The following is a 22,899-nucleotide window of genomic DNA, read 5'->3' as shown; positions in this document are numbered from 1 at the left end:
AATCTTGGCAGGCACTACTATTCTGTGGGACAGCCTGGGGAACAGCACCCTGCATACTGGAAGACAAGGAAGGACACTTTGGTCTACTTCATATTTCACCTGCTCGCAGTCACCTTGCTGAGACCCCTGCCTCTTCGCAAGTGAACGGTGACTGTGTGGAATTTAAGAACTTCAGAGAATTGAGAAAAACTTTCTAAAGGTGATAAAAACTGGGGTAGTTTCCTTGGGAATTTCTGATTTGTATCTAGTGATCAGGTTTCAGGCACTGAATGTTACTTAGGTATTTTTTTCTAAATGATAGTATCTGGGAAATTGGTGAAATTTGTTTGTCTACTCCACCAGAGGAAATACTATGTGAAATATGCCGGAAAACATTTAAACGCAAAGATTACCTTAAGCAGCACATGAAAACTCATGCCCCAGAAAGGGATGTGTGTCGCTGTCCAAGAGAAGGCTGTGGAAGAACGTACACAACTGTGTTTAATCTCCAAAGCCATATCCTCTCCTTCCATGAGGAAAGACGCCCTTTTGTGTGTGAACATGCTGGCTGTGGCAGAGCATTTGCAATGAAAGTAAGCACTCACCCTCACACTCGCGGTTCTGTATGCTTTCACAACACAGTTCCTGGGAGCCTCACATTCCAGCATGGGCTCTCTCTGGACACCTGCCACTCTTGCTTCCTCTGGGGTGGTTTTAGGTCTGCAGAACAGCCAGGTTTGCCGAGGCCAGTGGCTCATACAGTGTGGCCCTGGACCAGGAGCGTCAGCTGGGCACTTGCTGTAAGTGCACACTCACAGGGCCCTCTCGAGACCTGCTGAATTAAGAGGCTCCGGGGTGGGGCCCAGGACGCTGCTTTTAACAAACCCTCTGGAGGATTCTTATACATTGTAAATGAGAACCAGTGGCCTTAGTATATGTTTATTTTTGAGTGTGCTGATGTTTCAAGTGTCCTTTTGGACCACCATCACCTAGGAACTGAGAAGGGAAATGGGCTGCAGGGAGATGAGGGACCACAACGTTGGGATCTAGTCAGGTAAGAACCTGGCACTTAATGGAGGGGGCCTGTGCAGCTTTGCAGACTCTTGCACCTCTGGCTGGTTCTTACAGGTTCTTAGCGTGCATTTTCATAATGACTGCAGAGGGTAATGAGGCTTGCTCAGTACAGGTCCAAACCGCTAGACAACAGCTGGGAGCTGCTGCTGGCTGGCATTACCATCAAAGCCACGTTGGCTGGAGCTCCCACTGGTGTTTATGAACATTATTTAGACAGATTCAGTTAAAAGAACCTCCTTCAGCTTGGAAGAGTTAACAGCTTTTCCCCCACTTATAAAAGAACTAAAAACTACTGGTGATTGGGACTGTGCAAATTCCTAACCTCGATTCTTGGAAAAGGTAATGATTTAAGTCCAGAAACTCTGTTGGGGGGAGTTAGGTAGAGGTCAAATGCCTCAACAGCCCAGAACAGAAAGGTTGATAGTTCACTTAAATAACTCATGGGGTTTTCATATTAGTATTTCCTATTTTTAAGATATCAACATTTGATGTTTTAGAACATTGTTTAAAAAATGTAACTTTCTCTTTCATTGTAGCAAAGTCTCACTAGGCATGCTGTTGTACATGATCCTGACAAGAAGAAAATGAACCTCCAAGTAAGTTGAAACCATAGGCAAGCTTCGTTTTCAAATGGAAATTGTTTAAAGTCAGATGGAGTCTGTCTGGACCTCTTTTCAGCTGCTTTTACTGTGTGAGTCTGCACTACTGTTGAAGACTTTACTTCCTCATAAAGGAATGTTGTATACTGTACCTGCTGGTGCATGTAACTGTTGTAAAATTAGTTAACTTTGATTTTGAATTCTAATTGTCTCTCTTCTTTATTCCTAAAGGTAAAAAAATCTCGTGAAAAACGGAGTTTGGCCTCTCGTCTCAGTGGATATATCCCTCCCAAAAGGAAACAAGAGCAAGGCTTATCTTTGTGTCAAAACGGAGAGTCACCCAACCGTGTGGAAGAAAAGGTGCTCTCGACAGTTGCGGTACTTAGCCTCAGTTAAAAACCGCACTGCTTTGTTTAAGAGACTGTATACCAGTGAGCTTAGTTACTTTCTCTCAGAAGCATATTTTTCTTTATTAAAATTGCTGATGCAGAATATTTGATTCCTTATCATTTCCGTGGTCTGTGCTCAAAGTATCTCTTTCCTGGATTTCTTGAGTTTCTTTATGTGCCTTCTCTTCCTTCTTGCTCAAAGGACGAAGAACGCATATTAAGGCTTTTCCTCCTTGAACAGCTTGTGGCCTAGATGAGAATGTAGCTATTCCAGGCATAGTCTGGAGTATTTGATGAAAAATATCCTCCTAAAAAAGGAAAACAGCCAAAGATTAATTTCAAATTAGAGGCTTTAGTGCTTTCTAGTGTTAACTGCTCAAACATTCACAAAACCCAGCACCCTTGAATTGTTGCTGTCAGTTAAGTGATTAGCTAATCAGTTAAGCTGACTGAAATCTGTACAATAACACCATGTAACTAAAGTGACATGCTGAATGTCACTTAGGTGACTCTACTGTGGTGCTGGATTGCTAAGGATATCCTTAGTTGGGTGATAAAGTTATCTAACTTAAAAAAAAAAAAAAAAAAGCAAAATAGGTATTCCATAAACTTCTGGGATTAGAAACTACATACTTTCTACAAGAACAGTCTACATAATTAATGCTCCTCATAAAGTAATGAGAGGAAACAAAAGATCAATCTATAAAGCTTCTTTTTTGTGTGTGACAGTCTGGCTCTGTCACCCAGGCTGGAGTGCAGTGGCATGATCTTGGCTCACTGCAGCCTCTGCCTCCTGCATTCAAGCAGTTCTGCCTCAGTCTCCCAAGTAGGTGGGATTACAGGCACGCACCACCACGCCCAGCTATTTTTGTATTTTTGGTAGAAACGGGGGTTTCACTATGTTGGCCAGACTGGTCTCCATCTCCTGACCTCATGATCCGCCTGCCTTGGTCCCAAAGTGCTGGGATTACAGGTGTGCGGCACCACGCCCAGCATATCAAATTTCTAATTTTCCTATTTAAGGGTTAGATATTCTACAATTTATAAAACAATAGTATATTGCTTTTAAAGTATAAATAGAATGTTTCCATATGGCAAAATATGCTGTGATGGAAAATGTTACCTACACTATGCTTAATTTTGAAAAGCAAACTAGAAAGCTGTTGACATCACTGGGTGGAAGAATTACGTCACTTTGTCTTTAAATTTTCCGCATTTTCTACAATTATATTTTTAGATCAGAAGAACAACAGCGCAAGCAGTGGCTTGTACCTTCTTTACTTACCCCTTTATTTTCTGACTCGTCTACATTTTTCCCTTTTTTTATAGTAATCCGAACTTGGTGTTGCTTCTTAATCCACTCCTGAATGTGTTTAGTCTTTGTTTCCAAATCATTTTGTCCAATATTTGAAGAAAAAGTCAGTTCCTTTGTCAGGGTTGGTCCTGGTTTGAAACAAATAGGGTGCAAGGACTACTGACTGGTCCACTGTGACCCCTGAACTTCCCAACATGCCCTTCAAAAAATCCTAGGCTGCCTCCTGACAGACTTCTTGTCTGGCTTGCAGTTTCACAGACCAGTAAATGCCTTTTCAAATGGGGGAGAGAAACATAAAGATACCAATTTTTACCTGCCATGGAAGGGTGTTTAAAATCTGAAATGCTTCCATTTATTGTTAACCATCATTTGTTGAAAGGACACCAAAAGATGGTTGTTTAAAGAAGCAGGTTTGGCTTTATGGTACACTTAATATCCTTATCTTTCAGCTGTGGGTTGGCATCTGGGAGTGCTCTCCCCACTCCTTGCTACTAAGGGGTCAGCCAGGCTGTTGGACACGGAAGGGTCCCTACATCCTGTGTTCATGCCCTCTGTCTCCAGAAATCCTGCCTACCGGAATATTAGAAGGAACGGGCCACTCAGTAAAGGTGTTGGGACAGTTGAGAAGTCTATAGATGACAAAAAGTTAGATCTCCCCAGATGTACTAATGGTCTACATTAGTAGGTGGAAAACACAACTTAAATAGAAGAAAAGACAGAATGGTTTGTGATCTCGGGATAGGGGAAGGAATTAACAAAAAAAGGCAAAAAAAAAAAAAAAAACCAGTTAAAATCTGAGTAAGGTTTTTTGCATCGTATACAACAGAGAACCCTATAAATCAGGAAGAAAAATAAACCATCAAAGTAGAAAAAGGAGTATAAGTAGGCAGTTCACCGAAGAAAAAAAGATAGTGAAATACACGTTAATTTCTCAAAATGACAAAAACGAGAGTCTGACACTATGAGGTGAGGAGGTAAGAGAAATTGCATACACTGCTGCTACAGCAGTTTGATCCATTTAGGTTCACAGACCCTAAAGTATGCACCAGTGTTCATCATAAAGACTGGGGGCCAGGTACTTTGGGAGACTGAGGCAGGCAGATTGTCTTGAGCAAGATAGCAAGGCCCATCTCTACAAAACGTGAAAGTTGGGCATGGTGGTGTGTGCCTGCGGTCCCAGCTGCATGGGAGGCTTACTGGTTCCCAGGAGATGGAGGCTGCAGTGAGCCAAGATCACACCACTGCACTCCAGCCTGGGCAACAAAACGAGACCCTTTCTTTCTTGATTTCTTCCTTTCTTTCTCTTTCCTTCCTTCCTTCCTCCCTCCCTCCTTTCTTTATCTTTCCCTCCCTCCCTCCCTCCTTCCCTCCTTCCTTCCTATTTGAGACAGCGTCTCGCTCTGTCACCCAGGCTAAAGTGCAGTAGCATGATCATAGATCCTCACTGCAGTCTTGGCCTACCAGGCTCAAAGGATCCTCCCACCTCTGCCTCCCGAGTAGCTGGGACCACAGATTTGCACCACCACACCTGGCTAATTTTTAAATTTTTTGTAGAGATGGGGATGGGGTTTTGCTATATTGCCCAGGCTGGTATTGAACTCCTGAGTTCAAGCCATCCACCTGCCTTGGCCTCCCAAAGTGCTGGGGATTACAGGCGTGAGCCACCATGCCCAGTGACTTTTTTTATTTTTAGTCGAAATGGGGTTTCACCATGTTGGCCAAACTGGTGACACAGTTTGATGTCGTTATCCTCCCTGGTCTCTTCTGAATATAGTTTTCCAGTCAACATCTTTGTTAAATGTGGTGTTACAAAACTGAGCCACAGATAATGCACATAATGTGATTTTCTGAAGGCACACTACCTCATGCAGTGCTGGGAACAGTCATCTGACGCCTGTCCCCGTGCGCCATCCACTGAACTTTCATAATGATCAGCACTTTTTAGGAACTATGAAAAACATCTTTGCTTAATATCCAATTCATGTCTTCTGTGAGGCTTAAATGACAAGTGCCTTGTGAACTGACTGGTCAAATATATAAATGAGTGTTGCTAATGATATTGTAACAAAACGCTTTGGGATGGGAGATGCTCTGTGAATCACTTTAGAGTTTAAAAGGCACTTCCAGGCTGGGCACAGTGACTCATGCCTGTAATCCCAGCACTTTGGGAGGCCGAGGCAGGCAGATCACTTGAAGCCAGGAGTTCGAGACCAGTCTGGCCAATATGGTGAAACCCTGTCTCTATTAAAAATACAAAAATTAGCTGGGCGTGGTGGCAAGCCACTGGGGAGGCTGAGGCAGGAGAATCGCTTGAGCCTGAGAAGAGGAGGTTGCAGTGAGCCGACATCACACCACTGCACTCCAGCCTGGGCGACAGGCAGAGACTCCATCTCAAAAAAATAAAAAGATTTTTCCAGATAATTCACCAAACACCTCCACTTTAGAACTGAAGAAGGGGAAGAAAAACAAAAAGAGAAAGGTTAAATGAGTGGCCCAGCAGAAGGCAGAGGGCAGGGAACTTAAACGCTCCCCTTCTAATCTCATTCCATTTCACCCATCAGCTACTCTGCTTGCTGTGGCACTGGGAGAAGGCCACAGGACAGGGGAAAGAGTTCTCTTCACGTTGGTGTGTTCTCCTGGTATTGCCCTCATTTTACATAGGTTTAAAAGGAAGAGACAATGGGGAGGGTATTATGGAAAAACAGGGAAAAAAGGGAACAGGTGTTAAGTGAAGAATGAAGGAGCAAACACATAGACACTGGGAACGGTGGTGGAATCGTGAATTTTCCAGTTTCTCATTTCCCTATTGTCACAGGCACCTTGACAAATGCGAGGATTTAAAATGCTGATTTGTAGCTCTTAAAGGATTCAGAGAGCCAAGAGCAAAATACCTACCAGTTTTGGGGTGAGCCTTCCCCATCTCCCTCAGCCTCAGCCGTTCCTGGTGGATCTGCACCCCTGTCATGAGCTGGTACTGGGCAGGCTCTGTGCTGGCGTTCCTTTGAACCAGCCGGAGCTTTTCCTTCTCCATGAGTTTAATCACATCTGCTCGGTGCATGTTTCCCAAATCATTGCCCTTCTCATCAAACACGTGAATAATTCGCTGACTGATTTTTCTTCCAGTGCTACTAAAAGCTGTGCCATTTTTTTTTTTGCTTTTTCCTTCATTCTGGGTGTCTTCAGCGGTACTAAAGGCTTTTGCATGAACTAGGAAGGAGAATCTTGGGGCAGAAGCAGCAGGGGTCGACGGTGCTGGTGCTGTCTTCTGCACAATGTGTTTACCAAGACATCTAATGCAACTCTTTTCAGACTTTATGGCTTGTAGTGTTAACCTCCTTAGTGAAAGAGCAGCCATCCTAAGACAGTAGTAAGAAGAGTTCATTAAAATTCAATCACCTATGCCCGTGGTCTGACACTGTGGTACAAGGCAGGGCGTGTGTGAGGCTGTGGAGACTGTAATTGCAAGTGTGAGGGAAATGCTGTTCTCTGGACTTTCAGATCCACACACAAAAGTCTACACTGATAAAGTGGACTAGCAGGTGACTCTGGCCAGACTAACTCATGGTGGTACTGTCCCTGAGACAAGTGGCTATTAGAGTAAACCAGATTTACATAGCATTTTGGTTTCACTTTTTTTTTTTCCTGTACACATCATCTCGTTTGACTATTTAGTTGACGCCTGAACAACTTGGGGCTTAGGGAAACACACCCCCTGTGCAGTTGAAAATCTGTGTAACTTCTGACTCCTCAAAAACTTACTAACAGCCTACTGTTGACTGAAAGCCTTACAAATAACATAAAGTTGACTGACACATATTTTGTATGTATTTGAATACTATATTCTTATAATAGAGGAAGTTAGAGAAAAGAAAATGTCATTAAGAAAATCACAAGAGAAAATATATTTACTATTAAGTGAAAGAGGATCACCATAAAGGTCTTCATCCTTACTGTCTTCACATCAAATAGGCTGAGGAAGACAAGCAGGAGGAGGAGTTGGTCTTGTGCTCTCAGGGTGGCACAGGTGGAGGAAAATTCACATGTACATGGACCCCATGCAGTTCAAACTGGTGTTGTTCTAGGGCCTACTGTAATCTCTCATGCATCTTGTAGTGCCAACTCCAGAAGCGAGTATCATCTTAGGGGTTTATTTATGAGGATGCAGTATGTAAAAAGCTTGGTGATTCATAAACACCAATTGATAAACTTTTAATATAATTAACTGTTAACAATTTTTCAATACTCCTGATGGTATACAGCAGATAGGAACACACTATGGGAAAGGGGCCCCTCCAGGAAGGAAGCCAGCCCACTGGAAGAATAACTGAGACCGTCAGAAAACACTGTGACATAAATCAAAGTGCTGACCTCATAAACTATAAAGATCATTCTCAAGGCAGGTATTACTACCAAACGTTAACAGAGGCATGTATGGTGACCGTGGTTTTACTTTATGGTTCTAAGATTGAATTTGAAGCACTTAAAAATGGCACATTGATGTTTGAACTGCATCTCTGTCCTTTCATTCATGCACCTGGTAAACCTCAGAAGTACAGGCTTAAAGAGTGCTGAGAGGACCCATTCATCTCATCTAGGGCATGCTAAGAATCATTAGAGAATCACCAACTCAGAGAGGTATGACTTCTCAAAGATGAAATAGGAAAACAGAAGGTGTCTTCAGGGTGCTTCTCTAAGAACGGTCCCAGAACCTCCTGGGGTGTTTACAACTGGAAATTCTCTCTGCTCCCTGGCTTTGATCCCACCAGGCTGTACGACCCACTGATCCCTCACCCCTCATGTTCAAGAGTGATATAAAAAAATATGGTAAATTAAACAGAAAGTGATGGACGTGCAAAACACCCTCCTTACCTAGCCTGGTAACACCCAGCACTCCAATTTATAGCTCTAGTGCCAGTCTCTTCTGAGTTCTACACCTGTCGGGTAAGCTGCCTACCCAACATCTCCACTTAGATATCTAACAGTCATTGAGAGTTAACATGTCCAAAGTTCAATGCTTTATTTTCCATGTGAAACTTGCTCCTCCCTCAGTCTTCCCTGTCTCATATAATGGCAATACATTCTTCTGGTTGTTCAGGCCAAAAATACCAAAGTTATCCTTGACTCTTCATTTGCTCTCAGCAATCCATCTGCAAAACCTGCCGTTCAACCAGTATAACTGCGTCTCACCTTCTCCACTGCTATCATCCCACCCCAAACCGCCGTGCATGCCACTCAACTTCGTCACAGTAAACAGCTTTCTGACTGGTCTTCCTGCCTCTGCTCTCACGCCCTAGGGTTTATTACTGCCAGGGCACACAGAGAAATCCTTAAAAAATGCATAAATTGGATCATGTTCCTTCTCTGCCCACAACCCCAAAACCCTCCCCTGGGTCCTATCTCACGCCAAGTAAAAGCCAAGCCCTCGTAACGACCCACCGTGCCCTCTGTGACCTGGCCTGTGCCAACTGTGCTTCCTCTGGCTCACTCTGTTCTGGCTTCCTTGCTGTTCCTTGTAAACACTGAACACACCCCTCTTCTGAGTCCTTGCAGCCAGAAGTTCTCTCTCCCTGCAACACTCTTCCCTGAGACAGCCTTTGGTTCATTTACCTCTTCTCTGCTCAAATGGTACCTACTCAGCAAGCCCTTCCCTGACCCCTCTACAAAACAGCACACCCCAACCTCAAACCCATGACCTTGCCTGGCTCAGCATGTACCTGTCAAATGAATCCACAGGCCAAAGGAAACAGCCAAGGAGCTATGGCGGGGCTGCTGGCATTGAACCTCTACGCCTTTGGATGTGTCACGCCCCACCAATGCACACGAATGCCTACAAGCCACACCCCTCACATTTCTAGCTGGCATTTCAGATGCTCCCAGTCTTTGTGAGGATCTGTGGCCAGCTGCTCCATCCACAGTGTATGACATGCATTGATTTATGGTTATTACCCAGTTGGTGGCTCCAGCTGTAGATGCTATAAAGGCTCTAAGGTGGGAGCAAACTGCTTTTAAGTCACCGAGACACTGTTTAATAAAACGTCAGATCTTTTGTGAATGGTGGAAGCCTCCAAACCAAAAAAGAAGAAAAATCTGAAGAGATCAGAGAAGTTTTTGTTTTTTTTTTTCACTTATCATCAGAAAACTAGCAGCAGCATCCTGTCCCAAATTTCATTAGGTATTCTGCTAGTGGACTGTAAGTTCCTGCTTACAAGCCTGCTCTATAAACTTGATGTCTAGAATCAGTGTCGCTTCTTTCCAAAGTCTGTATTAGCAACAAGGATATAGAAGTTATCACATGTAAAATCATATTACTAAATAGATATATATATAAATTATTTAAATTTTCTTGATGTATACAGTAGACAAAACAGTTCACTGCAATTAAGCTTTAATACTAACTCAGTATTGGCTATCTTTTTCCCTTAGTAGTTATGAATAAAAGCTAAAGTGCCTTGTTTAATAAATTATCAACATATTAAAATAAAAATATTTCAAAATGTAGGATTTTTTCAAACAAGCAAACAAAATAACTAGATATAGGAAAAGATGGGGAAAAATTCTAAAAATGCTGAAGTTGAGGGCCGGGCACGGTGGCTCAAGCCTGTAATCCCAGCACTTTGGGAGGCCGAGGTGGGTGGATCACAAGGTCGAGAGATCGAGACCATCCTGGTCAACATGGTGAAACCCCGTCTCTACTAAAGATACAAAAAATTAGCTGGGCATGGTGGCACGTGCCTGTAATTCCAGCTACTCAGGAGGCTGAGGCAGGAGAATTGCTTGAACCCAGGAGGCGGAGGTTGCGGTGAGCCGAGATCACGCCATTGCACTCCAGCCTGGGTAACAAGAGTGAAACTCCGTCTCAAAAAAAAAAAAAAAAAAAATGCTGAAGTTGAAGGCAAAAGCAATTCTTTCCCCTATTTTTCCTAATTGCCAGTATTTCTCAATTTTTTTATAATGAGGAAGTATTATTTTTATACTTGAAAACACATTTGATTTATTTAAAAAATAAAGACTGTTTCAGAAAAATGATGTACGTTTTTAAAAACGCTTTAAAAACACTTTCCAAGAAGGAAATGAAGGAAAAGGAAAGAGGAGAAAAACACTGGAACTATAGAATTTTTTTTTTTTTTTGAGACGGAGTTTCGCTCTTGTTACCCAGGCTGGAGTGCAATGGCGTGATCTCGGCTCACCACAACCTCCGCCTCCTGGGTTCAGGCAATTCTCCTGCCTCAGCCTCCTGAGTAGCTGGGATTACAGGCACGTGCCACCATGCCCAGCTAATTTTTTGCACTTTTTTAGTAGAGACGGGGTTTCACCATGTTGACCAGGATGGTCTCGATCTCTCGACCTCGTGATCCACCCGCCTCGGCCTCCCAAAGTGCTGGGATTACAGGCTTGAGCCACCGCGCCCGGCGAAACTATATAATTTTTAACGTCTTTTGCCATTATTCAAATTCAAGCTTAAATTTTTAAAAAGCTTCAAATGTTTTTGATGTATATAGTAGGCAATGCAATTCACTGCAATTAACCTTTAATAATACTGGCTTTAAATCAGCAAAACTGAAAATATATGTTTCTTCAAAATAGGCCCTTATAGATAAAAATATAAATACAAAATTAAAACAACCTGTAATATTAAATTTAAATTGCAGCTATCAACAACATGAATTTGTAATTTTAAAATTTTTTGTTAGGAAACTTTTCAACCTTGTACAGAAAGAACTGAATAAACAGCATATGGTTTCATCTTTACCCCCTCAACTATCTCCCTCCCCAACAGCCAGGAACTATTTCAAAGTCAATCCTACTTTTTTGGTAAATAGCACGTTATCTCTAAGAGGTACTCTTTAATATTTTTGATAATCACAATAACATTATCCCAATTAAAAACAGTTCCTTTATTTTGTCAACTATTTAGCTTTCAGATTTTCATGATGGCATTATGATTTGTTTGTTTACATGTCATTTACAGTTTGGCAGCATGAAGAGATTCCCACTGGTCAATTCTGGTGTAATTTAAACATTAAGGCATAATTACTGTCATTCATTGCAACACACTGAATATGCAAAAATCTGTGAAAATGATAATTTGCCACAACTGCATGGGACTATTATCTTGATTCTTTGCTTTGAAAATTGGTAATTAAATTTAAAAAACTGAGCATTTATCCTACCTTTTTAGGAAGAACTATAATCATCCCTTGTTGATGAGGAAAAGCTCTTCTTTAGAGGAGAATGACAGCTAATAAATACAAAAAAAAAAAAAAAAGAAAGTAAAATTAATTAGAAAATCATGTCTCACACCTGTAATCCCAGCACTTTGGGAAGCCAAGGTGAGAGGATCACTTACGGCCAGGAGTTTGAGACCAGCCTGGGCCACACAGCAAGACCCAGTCTCTACAAAAAATATATTAGCTTGGTGTGTTGACACGCAGCTGTACTCTCAGCTACTTGGGAGGCTGAGGAAAGAGGTTCACTTGAGCCCAGGAAGTTGAGGCTGCAGTCAGCTGTGATCACACCACTGCACTCCAGTCTGGACAACAGAGCAAGACCCTATTTTTGTTTTGTTTTGTTTTTAAAGAAAGAAAATCACCATTTTTCCAGCGTCAATGAAACCACCGATTCTGGCAGGGATGGATGCAAGAGAGCTGATGCCAAAGGGTCACCCACAGATTACTTTCAGACCCAAACGGAAAAGCGTATCTGCCAAGGAGACAGCTGTCTGTCATCCTAACCAAGTATCAGATTCGGCAACTCCAACAGTGGGACAACCTGCCATCCTTGCCATATCTCTGCATGGGAAGCCGCCTGAAGTGCACAGCGCCTTCTATGAAGCAGCCTTGTCAAAAAGATGCGACCTGAACCTGATGCAGGGTCAGGACCTGGCTTCCAGTTTCCAGGGTATACAAGGGCCAGACTCAGAGGAACAAAGTGGAAGAAGTTAAAAGGAAACAAGCTTGTCGAATCCAGATGGGACAAGACAACTGGTTAGTGTCTAAAAAAGCCAAAGCTTTTGGGAATGAAAAGGGAAGGGGGAAGCTATTCTTGAGTAAAAAAATCAACGAGACATAATTATGCTGAAAAGACATGTTGGGGATGAGGGGAAAATCTGAATAGGGAATAGCTATTAGCTACTATTAGGGAAGTATTGTTAATTTTCCTTTTTTTTTTTTTTTTTTTTTTTTTTTGAGACAGGGTTTCACTCCGTCACCCAGACTGGAGTGCGTGGGGTGACCTCGGCTCACTGCAACCTCCGCCTCCCAGGCTCAAGCGATTCTCCTTCCTCAGAACCCCAAGTAGCCGGGATTACAGGTATGCACCACTACTGCCTGGCTAATTTTTGTATTTTTAGTAGAGATGGGGTTTCACCATGTTAGTCAGGCTGGTCTTGAACTCCTGACCTCAAACGATCCACCCTCCTCGGCCTCCCAAAGTGTTGTGGTTACAGGCATGAGCCACCGCGCCCGGTTTATTAATTTCCTTAGGAGTGAAAATGAAATTCTTAAGAAACAAACACTGAAGTATTTAGGATAGTGTCATGACATGTGTCACTTACTTTGAAACCATTTAGCCGGAAATATAAACAATGCACATTTGGCAGCATTTGCTGAATGTAGGTTATAGTTATATGTGTGTTCAATACATTTTTAAAGAACAAATTAATAGTCTAGAGGGAGGAAGGGTTCACTAGTAATGCCAATGTAACTATTCTAGTCTAAGTAAGTTCTAAATTTCACTGTAATTTAATACATTGGCATTCTGGCTTTGTACATAATTCTTTAAAAATTCCCTTTATCAGTTTCAAGCCTATATCTAAGTGACCCATAAATAAGGAACTTTAGAAACTGTAAATTCTAATTTTTTTGTAACGCATATTGCCTTTATTTCTTCATTTAGTTTTCCTCAAACTAAAGTCTAAAAGTCTCATCATAAACAGTGATGGGGAGGATGGGAGGGGGCTGGCATAAAAAAAGTATACATTAGGTACAATGTACATAATTTGGGTGATGGCACACTGAAATCTCCGAATTCACCACTACAGAATTTGTCCATATAATGAAAAACCACTTGTACCCCAAAAGCTACTGAAATTAAAAAATTATGAAAAATACAATGGTGATGGTTTCAGTTTGAGGAAGAACTTGTACCATTTTTTGCTAGTGAATGGTTGAAAGTTAACCTGCGTATGCTGGGGCAGTGTTTCTCAGAAACCGGGGCCTATTGGCATCACCTGGAGATGCTTTTCAAAACACAGATGTTTCCTCTTCCTTATCCTGTTCAGAACCACTGGATTAGGAAAAAAAATAAAAAAGATGAACTTTAAGAAAAAGAGTAAGAGCCAGGTGCAGTGGCTCACGCCTGTAATCCAGCACTTTGGGAGGCTGAGGCGGGCAGATCACCTGAGGCTGGGAGTTTGAAACCAGCCTGACCAACATGGAGAAACCCCATCTCTACTAAAATTACAAAATTAGCTGGGCATGGTGGTACACATCTGTAATCCCAGCCACTTGGGAGGCTCAAACAGGAGAATCACTTGAACCCAGGAGGTAGACGTTGCAGTGAGCTGAGATTGTGCCATTGTACTCCAGCCTGGGCCATAAGAACAAAACTCTGTCTCAAAAGAAAAAAAAAAAAAAAAGAAAAAGAGTAAGAAAACATTGTAATATAAGTGGGGTCAAGGATGCTAGGATGCCTGAGATTGCCGTTAACCTTTCAAAGTTGAAAAAAAATAGAAAGCCATGTTCTCTGATAAAAGTCTTTGATGCCTGTGAGGTAAACAACACGAGGCTGAAAGGCCAGGAGACTAACTCAAAATAGAAACGCTTAGGTTCTTATGACAATCCTGGTGCATTTGCTGCACTCTCACTCCCACAACTATACTCTCCGAGACACCCACATTATTCTAAAAGCCAATGATCTTAATGTCAATAACTTAAAATACATAACTTTATAGTATGAGACATCCATTTTTAATTCAATGATTACTCAGACTTTATCTGAGTTTGACAAGTGCATATACCTTTGTAACCAAAACTCTTATTGACATGTAAAATATCACCATCATCCCATAAAGTCCCCTCTTGCCACTTTCAACTTGATCTCCATCCCCAGGAGGCAACTATTTTTCTGACTTTTTCCCCATCATAGCCTGTCCTAAGACTTCCTACAAATGGAATCAAACACTAGCTACTCTTTGTTGTAAGGCATCTCAGCATAATGTTACAAGATTCATTCACATAGGTATATTACTTTGTTCCTTTCTGTTTCTAAGAAGTGTCCTCCAAGTATATGAATATACTGCAGTTTTTAAATCTAGTTTTCTGTTAATGAACACCTAGGCTGTTCCCATTTTTTTGGTTCTTATGAATAGCTGCTGTGAACATTCTTGTATCAAAAAAAAAAAAAAAAAAAAAAAAAGACAATGATTACTGCTCCAAAGGACAGCTGTAGTCCCTGTTATTTTGCATTCTACCAGAAGTACTGATAAAGTATTTGCAAGGAAACTTCCTGGAACATGATTTAAATGTATGGTTTAGCAGATACACTTATTAGGGGTGAGTGGGTCGGCAGTCTTGTCCTGTAAGAAATTAAATAGCTTGCATGCATTTGAAATCATGTGGACTGAAGAGACGAAAACAACTTCTATTATTTGTTCACTCACTGCTTTTCTCATATAGCTGATATTCACAAGCTCGTAACTGTTATCTGTTCTTTCCTGGGAGGCTGGATCAAAGTTGCATAGATTCTAGTGGATTAAATATTTGTGAAATTAATTTTGCCAATTCCTATGACCCTGAGAACTCTTTTAAACATCCCAAAGGAGTTTCATAAAGTCCTTGCTTCTGCAAGGACTTCATAAAGTCTTGCCTGCAAACTGTCCTGCTTGCCCCATTCTAGCCTGATCAGCAGAGTCTTAATTCCAGACGACCTGCACTATCATTACGAGGCCTTCATGCTGCCCTCCCTTGGCTCCGGTTTTGCTCTTCCATAGGGAGCACAAAGTACTTCCCATAATGAAGCTGAGCTGTTTAAGTGCTAGAACTCCCATTTAGAACACTGGAAAAAGCTAACATGTATCTTTGGCCAACTATTTAACCATGTTTCTTTAGCTATTAAACTGAAATAATAACCATCTTGAATATGTTTTTAAAAAGCCTTTAAAACCAGAGCTAAAGACTCAGTATTAAAAGTTGGACTTATGGCCAGGTGAGGTGGCTCACGCCTGTAATCCCAACACTTTGTGGGGTGCTGAGGAGGGCAGATCACTTGAGGTCAAGAGTTCAAGACCAGCCTGGCCAACATGGTGAAATCCCATCTCTACTAAAAATTAAAAAAAAAAAATTAGCCAGGTGTGGTGGAGCGAGCCTGTAATCCCAGCTACTCAGGAGGCTGAGGAAGGAGAATCACCTGAAGCCGTGAGATAGAGGTTGCAGTGAGCTGAGATCATGCCACTGCATTCCAGCCTAGGCAACAGGGCGGGACTCTCAAAAAAAATAAACAAACTGACTTATTCTCCTATGTTAATCCTATGTTAGTCCTCTTCCAGAACTCCCTATCTTAGTGATGGGATCACTACCCATCCAGAACCTCCTGTCACCTCCAAGAAGACGCATTTGACACCTCCACTCTCCTTCACTTTCATAGTCAACCCAACACCAAGACTCATCAACTTCATTTCCTAAACCCCATTCAAATCCATCCAGTTCTCTCCACAAGCACCATCACCACCCTCAGTTTAAAACACCCACCACCTTGTTTGCATTCCTGTCAGTCTCTTAACTCAGCTTGAGCCCTGGCAACCAGTTCCCACTGCACTGCGTTCACTACACCCAGGACCCTCCTCACCTTAAATAAAACTGCCCTCGAGATTAAAGAGCTACACCTTCACCAGGCCAAAAGGCCCTTGCCACCTCTCCAGCTTCTCCTTTATGCCTAAGGTCACACTGGTCACTGGGTTCTGGAAACACAATACTCTTGTCCTTGGTTTAGGAAACACCAGATGAATGCCTAGCTCATTCTTCTGATTACCTCCCAAATTAAGCCAGGTCTCCCATCCCAAACCCAGTATACTGAGCTTAACACTGAATGCTTCTATAGTCCAGTTTATCTTTCCTTTAAAACATTCATTACAATTACAGTTTTGCGATAATCTTAGTACTACTGCTCTCCATCACTAGACGGTAAATTCTACGAACCAAGGAATAAAACTGACTTCTTATTGTCTTGTACCTGGCACAGTAACTAGCAGTCATTTGCCAGACTCTTCCCTTCCCCCTCCACTTTTCTTTGACTTAGGTCTTTCATAACATACTTGGAGCTGAGACTTCTCAGTAAGACAACTTACTTTACTTCGTTCAGAGTCTTAAGCCACAGAGCCTACTAAATGATACATGAGAAAAAAAAAAAAAAATCCCAGTCCCTTCGCGACCTTCCCCACTAAGGTCTCCTCCCGCAGCAGCAGGCGGAAAGAATAATGCGTTAGTCCTGCCTTTCCTGCGCAGGCGCCTTTCTCCCGGCTTGCTCTGCCCTAGCGGTGCCAGGCAGTGAAGGGAAAGAGTGCTTCCGGGAGCAGCTGACCGGGTCCTGGGTCACAGCAGCAGCCACGCCCACAAGAAGGCGACCACCGGCGCGTCCGCGGCGGGACGTGGGGACGTACTGCGTGCGTGCGTGCGTGCGTGCGTGCGCACGAAGGTAGGCCGGCAAGGTGGGTTGGAAAGAGGAGAGTTTAGCAGGGCCGGCGCCGACTCTAGTCCAACAACCTGGGAAGTTTGTGCAGCGACTTCTCTGAAAATGGCTTTATAACCTGGCAGAACCCGTCGACTCTGCAGCAGGACCTGAGGGGCCTCTCCGCCATTGGTGGCGGCAGGACGGTGTGGCCCTGACCTTCCCGATGTCCTTACAGGCGCACCCTCCAACGCCACGTCCTCCCAGTGCCCGTCCGCGCAGCACTCTGCGCGCCTCACATTTAGCATTACCTGTGCCGGTGCAAGTGATTGGTACGCTCTGGCGGGAGCAAGTAAAGCGGCCCCTCCGCGATACCCCGTCGCTCTCCGTAGCGGGCGGGGCTTCTTCCCGCGTCCTTTAAAGGAGAGGTGACGTGCGGAGTGTTTTCTGCTGTTGGGATTCAGTTCCGCCGACCGAAAATGCGAAGGGCGCTGGGGAGGTCCCAGACGGGAAATTGCTGCTCACCTGGCTCCCGCCGCTCCGCAGGTGCGGTGAAGGCCGGTGTCCAGTTTCTGCGGCAATCAGAGCAGCTGTCCTCCAGTTACATTAACACCAATCTCGGTCTGCCACTGGGGCTTTATAAAGAGCTTTCACAAACGTCTTTTTAATGTAACACCGAATAAAATGTTTTATAAGCGTTTTTTTATAAGGATCGTGAGTGAAAGGGCGCTGTCCCCGATTTGCAGGTGAGCTTCGGAGTGCGAACGGCTCCCAGAGGCAAAATGTCGCGGAGGCCGGGGCGTCGGGGCCTCAGCGTTGTAGATGGGAGGGGTTCGAACGGGGCCCCCAGCTGGCGAAGGGGAAAACGGACCCAGACCCGTGGAGCCCGCTCGAAAGCCAGGTGCTGGGGGTGTGGACCCTCTGTCCCCCCTCATCTTCTGCTTCAATAAGAGATTCCTCGAGGGCGGACTGCGAGTCCACAGTCGTGGCTTAGTGAAGCCACCTAATCTAGCTTCATACCAGGAATGTTTGCATTCCTGGTATGAAGAGAAGCTAGCATTGCCCACATTTATTATTGCTTTTACCTATGTGCCAAACGCTGTTCTAAGTACTGAACATATCTCAAGTTATTTAATCTTCAGGACAACTTTATGAGCCAATTACTATTATTACCGATTTTACAGATGAGGGAACTGAAAGAAATTTGCCCAAGATCACACTAGTAGCAGAATAAAAAATAAATAATAATAAAAAAAGACAACCCCAAACTCAGTCAAACCTTAAATGTTCCTTGCATTGCTGGACTGAAGTAGTGAGAGAAGCAGTAAAGTTAAAAGTACATGAGAACATTAAACGGTATGAAATATGTACAAGTAATTGAAACATTTAATGCCCAAACTAAATACTTCAAGTTTGGTAAGGTAATCGCACAAATAATTTCACACCAAGTAATCGCTGGTAACAAGCTACCGGCCAGCCTCCATTTGCAAACCCTGTTTGAAGGCTGCGGTGTCCAGAGCAGGTGGTTTAGGAAGCTTTCTAGACTTCCATTGTCAGGTGTCTCCACACCTACAAGATGGTGCTTTAGTCTGGGAGTTGAGACATGCAGAGATGGGATGCTATTACAGACCTGCCCGCAGATGGAGAGAAGCCTTTTTTGTTGTTGTTAATCTTTTCCTTTGAACTATACTTTGACCTCCAGCTGAAATGAAGCTTGGCAGCTTTTTTTTTTTTTTTTTTTTTTTTTTTTGACAGTTTTGCTCTGCTCTGTCATCCGGGCTGGAGTGTAATGGTGTAATCTCGGCTCACTGCAACCTCCGCCTCCACAGTTTAAGCGATTCTCCTGCCTCAGCCTCCTGAGTAGCTGGGATTACGGGCGCATGCCTGTGGGACCAGCTAATTTTTGAATTTTTCGTAGAGACGGGGTTTAACCATGTTGGCCAGGCTGATCTCAAACTCCCGACCTCAGGTGATCTACCCGACTCGGCCTCCCAAAGTGTTGGGATTACAGGTATGAGCCACCACCCCCAGCCATTTGGCAGCTTTTAAAGAGTCATTGAAAGCCTTGAGCTCCATTTGGTGGGGGCAGACTTGGAAGATCCTTGAATAAAGATGAAGACTTTGGTTTGGGGAAGTGATATTACTATACCAAAGATCTTTTGTAAACTGATTCATTATGTACAGAGAAGAGGACTCAGATATGTGGAGAGCTTTCCTAATTGTTATCATTTCTACACATAATTTACCCCCTTCAAAAATGTAACTCAGTAAGACTCAAATCATGATGACTCTAAAAATGCCTGTGTTTTCTACCACATAGTAATTTCTGCGTTAATTTCCATAGCATGCCCATGAACTTTCTCTTTCAATGAATATATTGGTGATTTGCTCTGGTGAAGGGATAATGGAAATATCCTGTCCCTCTTCTTGCCTGTTAGCTTTTCAAGTTCCCCTACCTTTTTCCAATGCTGAGGGGACCTTCCAAAACAAGATTGCATGTGAGATTTACTTGCTTAACCCAAGATCATTGAGGTACAACATATCTGATCCACAAAAGAATCAGTCTGTGGGTGATTTATTTTAAAAGTTATGAACATCTTCAAACTTTAAAGCCCATGTGGTTCAGATATTAAGAATATTTTCCAACAAATAATTGTTCATAGATTATATACTCCTCCCTCCCCAGATTATAAATTCTTTCCTGAGCAGTTGTGCTAAAATTGGTGGAATTGAAGTCTATAATGTGTGAGATCCTATGTAGTACCAACTAAATGTAGCTGAGAGCAGTTATCTTCAATGGCAGCAACTCCGTCATTACAATGTCAGTTTAATAGCCAAGTGGGTCCATGCTCTCCTTAGTTGATGTTTACAGACTTGTTAAAAAAGTCATAGTAACAAGGCATGCAAGAGGCTTTGGCTGAGTGTTAGGTAACTCATTCAAAACTTCCTGAAGATACTCTCAGCCTAATATCATGTGTCTATTATTGTATGTAAAAACTATTAAAGCTGGAAGCCTTCTTGTGGAAACTTCATTATTTTCCTCAGGCAGGATTGTAATTAATCCATTCCAAACATGTATACATCTCTATACTTAAAACAAGACAAAAAAAAAAAAAAAAAAAAAAAACTCGAGGCAAGGAGATTTAGCTTCTCATTTCAATGTTTTATAAGACGGGAATCTTTTCCTTTCTGTAACCTAAATCTGTCATGCTTCTACTTAGTCTGGTTCTGCAGTAGAGCCGGAGAACATCTGGTGACCGCATCTGTGTTATAACCCTTCGTGTGCTCTCACACTATTTACTAGATTCAGAATGAATTTCCTTACCATGAGTAAGATTTCCCATAACATTAGACTCCAGATTAATCATTTCTTTTGTCAGAATATGATGGTATCCGTTATTAAAACGTGCTGGTGGTTGTGAATCAGCAAAATAAATTGGTCCAAAATGAATGACATATTGTAATAAATTTTTTAAAGCTTTCATAACTGCTAAATAAAAATATTTGTATATGGAAGATCCATTTATCTTCTGTGAAAAGTCTCTTGTGCAACTGCAGAAGCAGAAAATAGGTTCAAAAGTTTCATCTGGAACACAACAGAGACATGTCTTTCCATTTCAGAGGTATTGAGTTTTTAACTTTGATCATTTTGAAACAATGAAAATAATTTCTATTGCCATCATAGGACATCATGCGGAACAACAAAGAGCTAGTGCAAAATGTACTATGCTGATTACTGTGTAGATAAAGCAAACCAGGACCAAATGATGAATTAGCATTTGACATTTAGAATGTAACCCAGTCGGGCGCAGTGTCTCATGCCTGCAATCCCAGCACTTTGGGAGGCTGAGGCAGGCAGATCATGAGGTCAGGAGTTTGAGACCAGCATGGCCAACATGGTGAAACCCCATCTCTACTAAAAAAAAAAAAAAAAAAAAAAAAAAATTAGCCTGACATGGAGGTGTGCACTTTTAGTCCCAGCTACTCGGAAGGCTGAGGCAGGAAAATCCCTTGAACCAGGGAGGTGGAGGTTGCAGGGAACCAGGAATGCACCACTGAACTCAGGCCTGGGTGACAGAGGAATACTCCATCTCAAAATAAAAAAAATTGAATGCAACTCTATACTATTTTTAAACACCTACAAGAGACATAGTTACAAGACTATTTAAGGAGGAGAGGACTGACAGCAAATAGAATGCTTGTGATAAAACAAATTTGTGCTCCCACAATTTCCCATCTTTGAGACAAATGGAATTAAAGGCAAATTATTACATTTTGGGAAGTTCCTCAGATGTGGAGTTTCAGATGTTTACTGTATAGGGAAGCAGACTTTCCACTGTACATTGGAGTCATTGTTTTGCTGCTTTTTCGCCTTGCAAGTTGCTAGGTTCCGCTGAGAAGATTTTTAAAGCCTGCTTTGTTGGCAGCCTAGGACACATCCCTGACCTTACCAAAGTGGAAGTGAAAGCTCTTATTTTTTCTTCCTTTTTTTTTTTGCAACAGTAAATCTACTAATTTTACACTCAGTTGAACAGCAATAGATTAATTTGTGTAAAGTCTGCATTCACAAAGAAAATCTGAACTTCAGTGGCTTGAATGCCTGAAGCTGCAGTGTGATATTTGAAGGATAGTCACTCTTACAACTTGCCGTAGAAGGATGCAGGCAGTTCACTGTCACCTGCTTCTCGGCACAGGTGCTGACCCCTCGGTCGACTCGGGGCCTCCTGATGGGGTAGCAGGAAGGCTGGGCCTTTGTGTGCTACAGAGAACGCTTTTCCAATGACTGGGCCAGTTCTCTCCAGCAGCCACAGGAAACAGAAGAAAGAAGAGGTTAAGGGCCGCCACGAGGGTCAGAATGGGTTAAATTTAGTTAACATCAGAGGTTATAGCTTTTAACAAGAGCTTCAAGAAAACTTATTCGAAGATGCAATTTGTTTCTTCTTTGTCCACTGTTATTTTTTTCCCCCTATTGATACTGACAGCTTAACAAAGTATTTATATGCTAGAGGTTTTCATCCCTTAGAGAATAAAGAACTGTGTTCCTAAAAAGAGATGCAGGTGGAAAACTTTATAAAGCTTCCATGATTTTCAAATTGGGAGCTTTGAAATAGGCTCCCTGCCTGGCTAAGTCAAAAATAATCTGTTAAAAAAATCCCTATTGGAAATGGAGGAACACTCCAGCAGTCAGATGCAGAGCTCCAACTTCTAGAAGATTCTTTGTGTGAATTTTTCTCTCAGCCCTCCTAGTAAAGTTTTCCCAGTTATTAAACATTACCAAAGTGGCCTTCTCCGAAGGTGCATTTCTTTAAATTTAGAGCATACTACTGGGCAGAATTAGTTGTTTATTGCATCTCTATGTGTAAGCAAAGAAAGATGGCTACAGATGTCTGTGTATGTCGTTTATGCTCGCTCTCATAATTCTTTTACTCCGCATTTTCTGTTCAAGAACTGAACTGTTATGGAAATTGGTCTTTCAAAAGAGAGTGATGTAAACGCTAGCTCTTCAGCTGGAAACCTATGATTACCTAGGACTGATGTTCAGTGTGCCACATCATATTAAGGCCTTATGTGGTTTTCAGCTGCATTTCTCCGATAAATACTAGGCTCAGCTTTTGAATGAGTTTAATCATTCATTTAGCTGAGGTTTTCAAATGCTGAACTTGGGTTTTCAGAGCCATGTTTCTACCTGATGGTCAGCAAGAAAAATGTGATTTACACATCTAAGTGCTGAAATATAATCTGCATTTGGAAACATGTTTGTTTCAGATATGGTGAGGACTTATTTAAGTATTATTTGGTAAATAAGATGTTTTATAGTAAGGGAATCTTCCAGATACCCTAAGCTTACTTCTCAAATGAATACAAATTTTTATCATTATGA

General features: G+C 42.3%; 2 protein-coding genes across 5 annotated transcripts in view; one reads left to right on the top strand and one right to left on the bottom strand.

The window, feature by feature from the left end:
• The window catches only part of GTF3A (general transcription factor IIIA), a 28,278-nt gene extending 26,134 nt beyond the window's left edge, over positions 1-2,144 (top strand). The window contains exons 9-11 of the mRNA XM_074387354.1: positions 343-572; positions 1,590-1,649; positions 1,884-2,144. Of these exons, the coding sequence (XP_074243455.1) occupies positions 343-572; positions 1,590-1,649; positions 1,884-2,048 (455 nt within the window). The 3' untranslated portion in view covers positions 2,049-2,144. The remainder of the gene's footprint in view (positions 1-342; positions 573-1,589; positions 1,650-1,883) is intronic.
• MTIF3 (mitochondrial translational initiation factor 3) lies at positions 2,094-17,428 on the bottom strand. Of its 4 annotated transcripts, none has more exons than XM_003919725.4 (5): positions 17,330-17,428; positions 11,528-11,595; positions 6,252-6,712; positions 3,327-3,484; positions 2,094-2,349 (listed from the first exon to the last, which is right to left on the bottom strand). In XM_003919725.4, exons 3-5 carry the CDS (start codon positions 6,709-6,711, stop codon positions 2,125-2,127), a joined length of 843 nt encoding a protein of 280 aa, XP_003919774.3. In that variant the 5' UTR covers position 6,712; positions 11,528-11,595; positions 17,330-17,428; the 3' UTR covers positions 2,094-2,124. The 4 variants fall into 4 exon arrangements, with proteins under 4 accessions (XP_003919774.3, XP_039329141.2, XP_010331647.3 ...); XM_039473207.2 differs by lacking the exon at positions 17,330-17,428 and adding an exon at positions 16,699-16,990; XM_010333345.3 differs by lacking the exon at positions 11,528-11,595 and having other exon boundaries at positions 17,330-17,426.
• Positions 17,429-22,899: the final 5,471 nt, after the last annotated feature.

The sequence above is a fragment of the Saimiri boliviensis genome, chromosome 16 (genome assembly GCF_048565385.1).
Source record: "Saimiri boliviensis isolate mSaiBol1 chromosome 16, mSaiBol1.pri, whole genome shotgun sequence".
Taxonomy (NCBI): Eukaryota; Metazoa; Chordata; class Mammalia; order Primates; family Cebidae; genus Saimiri; species Saimiri boliviensis.
This window is presented reverse-complemented; position numbering and strand designations above follow the sequence as displayed.